Source organism: Sinocyclocheilus anshuiensis, unplaced genomic scaffold (assembly GCF_001515605.1).
Source record: "Sinocyclocheilus anshuiensis isolate Anshui unplaced genomic scaffold, SAMN03320099.WGS_v1.1 scaffold907, whole genome shotgun sequence".
Taxonomy (NCBI): domain Eukaryota; kingdom Metazoa; phylum Chordata; class Actinopteri; order Cypriniformes; family Cyprinidae; genus Sinocyclocheilus; species Sinocyclocheilus anshuiensis.
The window spans coordinates 986991-996558 of record NW_015546133.1 but is presented as its reverse complement, the minus strand read 5'-3'; the positions used below and the strand labels follow the sequence as shown (position 1 = coordinate 996558).

Genomic DNA, 9568 nt, shown 5'->3' with positions numbered 1-9568 from the left:
AAATCACTTTCCAGAACATTCTCGTTCACCGTTCCTGGCTGGTGGAATGATCTTCCCACCCCTATCTGGAATGCTGAATCCCTGACAATTTTCAAGCGACAGCTGAAAACTCATCTCTTTCAACGCTACTTGACTTTATCTTAAAAAAAAAAAAAACTTTGTCTTTCTCTTTATTTATTCCTTCCCTTTCTAGCTTGTACTTGTTTGGAATAATGCCTGAAACTTGGTATTACAAGCACTTACTGTGTCTGTTTGCCTCTTTAAGATGATTCGCTTTATGTATTCCCCGATTGTAAGCCACTTTGGATAAAAGCGTCTGCAAAATGACTAAATGTAATGTAAATGTGAATATTTTATTTCATTTAGTACTGTCCTTCAGAAGCTACAGAAGATACTTACATGTTTCCCAGAATAAGTTCAATTTACCCTGATCTTCAAATTCAAAACGTTTTCACCTCCAGGCTCTTAATGCATTGTGTTTCCTTCTGGAGCATCAGTGAGCATTTGAACCTTTTGTTATAGTTGCATATGAGTCCCTCAGTTGTCCTCAGTGTGAAAAGATGGATCTCAAAATCATACAGTCATTGTTGGGAAGGGTTCAAATACGCAAAAGATGCTGCAAAACCAAAGAATTTGTGGGTCCTGAAGGATTTTTCTGAAGAACAGCGGGCAGTTTAACTGTTCAGGACGAACAAGGGACTCATGAACAAAAAACAAAAAAAATATAGATACCTAGATGCCCTGCTGCATTTGCCAAAATGAGCTGAATGCACTTTCTGTGTCTAAAAATGCATACTGTCAAAGAAGGTTCTACATCTGAAGAAGAATTTAAGTACACTAAAAAGTATAAGTGTGTGTAATATGAATTAAATCTGGTCATACTACATCTGGCATGTTGCCATTGTTATGTGATCTACATAATCACAATTTTACAGTTCTCCACCATGTATGAATATAACAAAGTCTCTCCTGTGGCCTCTTGTGTTAGCAATAGTGTCCTTTGGATGTGCATTTCAGGGTCTCGGCAGAAGTAATCGGTCATCCATCATCAACTCTTCTAGAAATTCGAACATAGTCATTTGGCGTACTGCTTTTCGCATACTTAATATTTGGAACTGTATCGCAGTACTGTATCCCACAATGCATGTGACGTGACCATTCATGTCAGATGTGATGAATGAACCTAATTACAGCTGCTGAGTGACTCTGACTTATTTGTTGGGACTGACAAATATTATGTCATATATATATAATATTTTTTAACACAAAATTTAACTGAAAAAGGCAAAATAACAGTTTACATTTTTTTCACAAAGTAGAATGCAACAGTTTAAAACACAAAATCATGCGTTTTTATAAGGAAACTATACCAAAAAAGAAAAAAAATAATCCTCTCATTTACCGTCTATTATGTATATCACTTGCTTTTTTTCAGATGAACACAAACAAATATTTTTAGAAAAGTAATCCATCTCTGAGTCCATATACTGCAGGTGGATAGTAACCCAAAAGTTAGCTTAATCCTCTTCGTCCCATGTGAGACATAAGGCCGCAAACCCAAAAGTGGACATTTTAAAAACCATAGGTCCCAATGAATAAATTGATGTCGGAAGTTGTTTGTAAGAAAAATACCAATATTTTAAACTTTTTAAACTATAAACCATCATTTCTGGAGGACTGTCACTTCTCACGCAAGATTCAGAGTGCGCTTTTTTTCACAGCGCACAGACGTTTATATCGAGTGAACTCATGAGTGTGTGTATGACAGCAAGGGTTTATAGTTTCAAAATATTAGTATTTTTCTCACACACCTATCATTTCACTTCAGAAGACATTGATTCATCGACTGGGGTTGTATTGATTACTGTTGTTTACTTTGTATGGTTTTTGAAGTGTCAAATTTTGGGTTATATTATATGGACTCACAGAAGTTGTTTACTTTTCTAAGAATATTCGTGTTCATCTGGAAAAAAAAAAGTCAAATACATCTGGGATGGCATGAGGGTGTATAAATGTTGAGAGCATTTTTTTGGCTGATGTATACCCTTAAAGAATCAAATGTATGTATGGTACAGTATACAGTAAATAATAAGTTAGTATTTAAATCCCAAAGAGCCTAACACAGTCCTTCTGTCCACAGATGCGACGAGGATGTGAACGAGTGTGAGAGGGAGGAGTGTGAGAACGGAGGAGCGTGTGTGAACACGTTCGGAGCCTTCTACTGTAACTGCACCGAGGGCTTTGAGGGTCAGTTCTGCGGCCAGCCTCTGGACGGCCCAGACACTCAGGCTGAGGCCCTGTCATACATTGGACCAGGAGAGATCATCGGCATTGGCGTGTTGCTCTTTGTGGTGTTGGTCCTGCTGACCCTGCTGGCCGCATTTCGTAAAAAAGTCCTCCGGAAGGACTGGAGCCGTGGGGAGGCGGTGGGCATCTCCACAGAGACCAACTACATGCTGCATAAGATGGGCATGGGAGCTGAGGGCATCGAGTTCAAAGCCATACGGGTCAGCGGCGGGTCAGAGTGTCGTGCTAGCCTCTACCGGAACGACAGCGCAGGAGGGTCGCCGCAGGTCATGGTGCGGCCCACAGCCTACACGCTTCCCTGCTGCCAGGGAATCCCTCAAGGGGAAATGGAAAAGGCAGAGGGAGGGCTGGCCACTTTCTCCTGCCCTCTGCAAATGAGCACCTTCCAGGCAGATCTACCACACATCCTCGGGATGCCACGAAGAGGTGTTGCCGTCTGCAGCGTGGCACCCAATCTTCCCCCGTCAATGTCCCCGAACCCGTCCGAACGTAGCCAAATCCGCAAGCCTCCATGGGAAGACGAGGATGAGGAAGAGGAAGACGATGAGAACAATGCTACGGATCATCAATTCCAAGCTCTGGAGTGGGAAGACAGGGGTTATCAGGCGGACGGAGAGGAAGCGTACAGAACCGAGGGTGATAATTTGTCGCACACACTTTCTACTCATCACAGATCAAACAGAGGTTGACAAAACTGCAGCGATGTCAGCGTGACTCCATAACTCCAATTAAATCCCAGTCTTTGTGTGGATGAGATTATACATATGCGCCCCGGTTTCCATCTGCAAAATCCATTGTACAATAATGTGTGATGGAACGTAATTACCTTAGAGATAACACAAAGCTTTCACACAAAAGGAGAAAGTGAAGTAAAGCATTTAGAGTCTATCCTCAAGATTCAAACAGAAACATCCACACAGTGATAAATGCTATGCATAATGCGTTAATCACAATAATATATATGAAAAAACTGGGTTTTAATCAAATCTCCTTTCCCAATTCTTTTTTATGATTTCATCTTCAGCATTCTTGCGATTTTTCGTATTGGCTGCATCTTGAAAATTCACCAGGGACTCATAAATTGTTTCACAACAAACCAGATTATAGTAATCAGAACCATCTGCTGTGCTGTATTGTCGCTTGAAATGGGCCAAAAGGAGCCTTTCTCCTCATAAAATATTTAACAGTCTGGCCATGTAGGTTGGCAGCTAGTACATATGTGAGGGTGATTATTACACTTCAGCTTGTGGAAATGCGTTACCTGTGTATGTTTTCTCTGCACATTTTGGTCTAAAATGGGTGACCTTGGTCTTGTTAGTGTTCGCTTCAAGCAGAATCTCATTTGCCATGGACTGTTTGTTAGCTTTAGCAGTGTGCAGTCTGGGAAAAATATAGGACAAATATTATTGCTCTTTCACTTTGGCAGATTTGAAAGATTTGCATGTCGTAGAGAGTATTAAGCTCTAAATGCTCTTAATGCTCTAAAAGATTTTGTTTGAGCATATGTGCGTGTCTGGTTTTTGGATATTAGATGTATGTTTGGTAAATGCAAATGGGCCAATAGTGCAGACTTGATATGGCAATATTTTCAAAATTATATTTCTCAGTTTGTTGAAAATTTATTGAGAAGTGACCATAAAGACACATACTGTTAATGTTTTGACATTTCTGTTCATTAAAATGATCAAAGTTTCCACAACAGCACATCTGTTTTCAACATTGATAATAATAAGAAATGTTTCTTGAGCACCAAATCATCATATTAGACTGATTTCTGAAGGATGGTGTGACTGAAGACTGGAATAATGGCTGCTGAAAAATCAGCTTTACCATCACAGGAATAAATATCATTAAAATAGAAAACAGTTATTTAAAATTGTTATAATATTTCACACTATTACTTGTTACTATATTGTTTTACTGTATTTTTCATCAAATTAATGCAGCCAGAGACTTCTTTCAAAGACATAAAACATATTACCTACCCCAAACTTTTCAAAACATTTAAACGGTAGTGTATACATATATCATATATTTAATTTTGTTCATTTACATATAGTTTTGTTATAAAGTTAAAACAGTTTTATTCGTTTTTATTGTGCATAATGGGTCGAATTTGTATGGCTGCATGACAGCTATACATTTATAAACACTTTAGCCGGAAAATTATGAAAAAGACATTGTGACAACTCTCAAGCTTGCCCTGAACAATCTCTATTGTTGAGCCCTGCTGTGTGTGATTGTATTTGCAAAAATTGTGTGAATGTATAGCACAACTGCATGCATTTGCATGTGTGTATGTCTGTATAAGAATCTGCTATTGTATTCTCCTGCAGAAGCTGGAAATACACCAGAGGAGGTCACCTGCTTCTCAGACAGCAGCACGAGCGAGGCGCACTCCCTCAGGTCTTTCCGGTCCGATTCCTGCGACGACAACGGTGAGATACATGCATTGCAAGACCCAAAGTCCTTAACATACCCTCCAAACAACCTCCAAAAACGTTCTCTGCTCAAAGAATATTCAAAGTTTAACTAAAGTTTTTTTTAGGGCATCTTATCCTGTTACAGTATGTTTTAACCATTACTTAATTAGTACTATAACCATACATAAACATTTCACAATCCCATAAAAATCATTATGCCAAGACTGCAACTTTTGAATAAACCACAGATCAATTAGATAACATACTGAATGAACCCTTTGCGTTGATGTTTTCTCTCTTCTTGTTGTATAAGGCTGGTCTCTTTGCACTCGTTAGCTCTTTGTATTAGTCGGCTTTTGATATGCTTAATAGTGCAGTCAGTTGATTAAAAAAACAAAACAAATGAGGATAAGGATCATGTGACTGAAGACTGGAATAATGGATGCTGAAAATTCAGCTTTACTATCACAGGAATAAATAACATGTTAAAATATATTAAAATATAAAACTTTTAATAATATTTCACACTATTACTTGTTACTATATTGTTTTTACTGCATTTTTCATCAAATCAATGCAGCCAGAGACTTCTTTCAAAGACATAAATCATATTACTGACCCCAAACTTTAGAGCAATTAGATAACATGAATGAACCCTTTGCGTTGGATGTTTTCTCTCTTTTTGTTGTATAAGCCTGGTCTCTTTGCACTCATTAGCTCTTTGTATTAGTCAGCTTTTTATATGCTTAATAGTGCTGTCAGTTGATTAAAAAAAAAAACTTTTTTAACGTTTTTAATCGTACTATATATCACTTTCTGTATAAAAAATAATCACAATGTAGATGGTTTAATAACAGATGGTTATTAACAGGAACATAACAGGAACAGTGTGAAGTTGATCGTTTAGTCTCTGATTTGATTCACTAATGAATAAACAGCAGTAAACCACATTGCGACATTGAACATCTGTACATGAGTCCTTACATATTACACCGATTAGAATCTAGTGTTTCTCAAGGTTAGTTTAGAATGTCTATGAAGTTTTTTTGCTCCAAAAATAGCAGTATCATTCTTGTGATTGATGGACAGACATGAGTTGTTCCTCATTAATTGCATACGACAATGACGCATGTTAAGTGACGAGTCGAGGTCAAATTATGACGTCACGATTCTTCCAATTTCAAATCCGCCATTTTGGAAGAAAAGAAAAGAATAATACATATTTTATAACTGGGGAGTTAGTTTTGATTTTTGGAACTTACATTATTAGGGGGCAGTCGTGGCCTAATGGATAGAGAGTCGGACTTGTAGGTCGCAGGTTCGAGTCTCAGGTCAGGCAGGGATTGTAGGTGGGGGGAGTGAATAACCAGCTCTCTCCACCTTCAATACCACGACTGAGGTGAGACCCTTGAGCAAGGCACCGATCCCCCAACTGCTCCCCGGGCGCCGCAGCATTGGCTGCCCACTTCTCCGGGTGTGTGTTCACTACAGTGTGTGTGCACTTGGATGGGTTAAATGCAGAGCACAAATTCCAAGTATGGGACACCATACTTGGCCACACTTTCACTTTCTTATGTTTTTATTGCAGAGTAAACCTCCCAGATGTGTAAATATCAAGAACATTTTGCTTCTCTTTTTACTAAGTACTATGAATGAAGGCCAGTATCACTGTTACTAATTCTGATATCTATGCCTCTATTAAATTGATTTTTTGATTACATTTCTGGGGATAAAATGAGAAATTATAATATAATTATATAATTCAACATTATAGTATTTAAAGCCATATTTTTTTTACATTTAATATGCCTAAACTGCAAGTTATTCGATTGCATTTATCAATTTATTAATAATTACTGAAGATTATAAAAACTTTTTAACAATTACAGAAGATTATAAAAAAACATCTTGGTAACCTGAATGAAGCACGTTGATGGGCGTGGTCTTGCCCTCTTTTGGTTGATGTGTTTGTTGAAGTGCCTTTACAAGGAATCCTGCCCTGTATGATGTCATGCAGGGCCATACTTGAAAAAACTTTCCGAAACTGATACGAACCCTGAAGGAGTGTATTTGGCACAGAAATACTCCCTCATACGTTCAGTACATTTTTTTAAACTCTGGCCATGTTTAGCACGAGAATCCAACTCTTGAACCGTGTAAATAAATCAGAATGCATGAAATAGCATTAGACTTCCCCTTTAATTCCAATTTGAGTCACTTCCAGCATTTATACTGTATAAAAGACTTTATAAATGACCTGTTAAAAAACAAACATATGCAAGATTATCACATTAACTTATACATTCTCACGCACCCACCTCTATTATAATGACCTAATCTCATGCAGAGGTAACTGATTATTCCATTCACCTAATTAAGATGACTTGCGTTGTCTGATCTTTCCAAAAGGAAATCATGAGGATTAGTAATAACCCTATCCTGCTTTAACAATGTGACAGCCTGAGTAGGTCAGAGCAGTAATTACAATCCATCTGCCTTTGATATGCCCTCCAAACGTGATTGCTATCATGACTCAGTAGTGTAGTATCACTTCTGCTGTACAAAATAGATGTCAGACGTCCGTTTGCTTTTGTTTAGCAGATTTCATGTGCTGGAGGATTATGAATGGGACAAAGTGATTTATATAAATGCTCATGTAAGGTTTTCATTGAGTGTTTGATGTTCGGTTGAAGTGTTTGATCCTTTATTCAATTGTTGCCTGATATTTTACACTTGTTCATGCCCTAGCCTCCATAGTGACGGTGATACGACTGGTAAACAATGCAGTGGACACCATTGAAAATGAAGGTATGAGTCCATTTCCATATTACTGACCCAAATCAAACAATACCCAACAAAATCAAAATTAGATTTGTGTGGCTTTACTACATAGTGTCATAGTGCAGTGGTTCCCAACCCTGGTCTTGGAGGCACCCCTACACTGCACATTTTACATATCTCCTTTCTCTGACACTCCAATTTCAGGTCTTGGAGTCTCTACTAATGAGCTGATGACCTGAATCAGGTGTGTTTGATTAAGGAGACATGCAAAACGTGCAGTGTTAGGGTGCCTCCAGGACCAGGGTTGGGAACCACTGTCATAGTGTACTGCTAAATGTTGACAAAATGAACTATTAGCAGATTTAACACATCTTTCTCTTCTGGGAGATCTTTTTGTCTTTACTATGTTTTGAATGATTTCATTTCAAAATGATTTAAATTATTTTTTATTTTCTGTTTAAATACTATTAAATTACATTTTATATATTCGGTAACACTTTGTCCAATTACTTAACAATTGTTAATCTATTACCTAACATTAACTAACAATGAGGAATCCATTTGTTAGTGTATTTATTAATCCTTGTTAAACTGTTTATTATTAGTTTGTGTTAGCTAAAGTGTATTAAATAATAGTAATAGATACAACTTTTAATTGTAATAATGTATTATTAAATGTTGAAATTAACATTAACTAAGATCAATTAATGATTTGGAAGCAATTTTAAATGTTAGTTCATTACTGATGTAGTTAACTAATATGATCAAATGAAACCTTATTTTAAACTGTTACCAAATATTCTTTATTCTTAGTTTTATTTCATTTGTAATTAAAAGATATTTAATAATAATTTTAAAAATAGTAGTATGTTATAGCATATTATTTAGAAATATTGCATCATCATTGCAAAATAAACAAGTGACTCAGATGCGAAGCAGAACTTCCTGCTTATTAGAAAGCTTCTAGGCAAATAAATAAATAAATGGATGTGAAATATTGATTTGAGGTGAAAGTATTTTATTGTGCGAGAAGAAAGAGAGGTACAGAGTAATACTAGAGACATCTAGCACTGCAAGGAAATTAGTTGCCTGGATACAAAAGTCAATTACACCGTTTAGCATCATTATAGATGGAAAAACTGACCATAGAATGCTGCAACTGACAGAATGAAATATAGAGCAGTAGAGTGCTGTGTAGTACTATTTTATAGTATTATTCAGTTTAAATGTTATAGGGATAAAAACCATGCTGCATGAAAAGGTAAAGGTGTAATACCAGAGTGCAGAAACTGAAGTGTCCATGCAGTCCGCACTGGACTGGCTCTAGTAGGATTAGAGCAGTTAATTAAACTGCACAACTCTGGACTCGTATAAAACCAGGGTTTAGACTCGCTCTTTAATCACTCACATAATCCAGTTGCATTGAAAACCTGAACTATTGAACTAGCCTTTAGTTAGGTAAGAACAGCATCCCTGTACTCCGTTGCTCAGCTGCAGTGACCTGTTTTTGAGGCACACCAGAACCAGTCTCTAATTAAACCTGCCGTAGACCAAAGCTGATTCCAATCAGTGCGAAAACAAGCTGTTTGCTTAAGTCTCACACACTATGGAAATTTTTGGCTGTCTGAGGAGTTCAGCTCCACCTTCTTTCTCAGAGGTCTGGATGAAAGTGGACTGTTTTTGTTGGTTATGCTAAACAGCACAATGTGATTTATCCAAGTAGGACATGTTCCTGGATCAACTTTTTTGGGTCTTGGACCAACATTCTTATACTTTAAAAATGTGTAAACGTTCAGTTGTTGCCTTGAGAAAATATTTCTGCTATTACTCATTTATTATTCTATTTATAACTATTGTATTAGTTAAAGGCACAATATGTAATTTTCGCCGCTGGAGGGCGCGTATTCAAAATAAACAAATAGACAAAGGCGTAGTTTGATGACGCTGTGACTGAGTGTGGAATCATGGGAGTTGTGGTCTTCATCTCCACAGCTGATGCAATCCGACGGGACTCGGGCAGAAATCATGTTCATGGATGAGCTAATGATTTATTAACG

At 37.2% G+C, this 9568-nt stretch overlaps 1 protein-coding gene across 1 annotated transcript in view; it reads left to right on the top strand.

Moving 5' to 3' along the window:
• The window catches only part of LOC107701125 (protocadherin Fat 3-like), a 67087-nt gene that overhangs the window by 51592 nt on the left and 5927 nt on the right, over positions 1 to 9568 (top strand). Inside the window, exons 26-28 of the mRNA XM_016503064.1 lie at positions 2141 to 2943; positions 4644 to 4745; positions 7479 to 7538. Coding sequence (XP_016358550.1) covers positions 2141 to 2943; positions 4644 to 4745; positions 7479 to 7538 — 965 coding nt within the window. The remainder of the gene's footprint in view (positions 1 to 2140; positions 2944 to 4643; positions 4746 to 7478; positions 7539 to 9568) is intronic.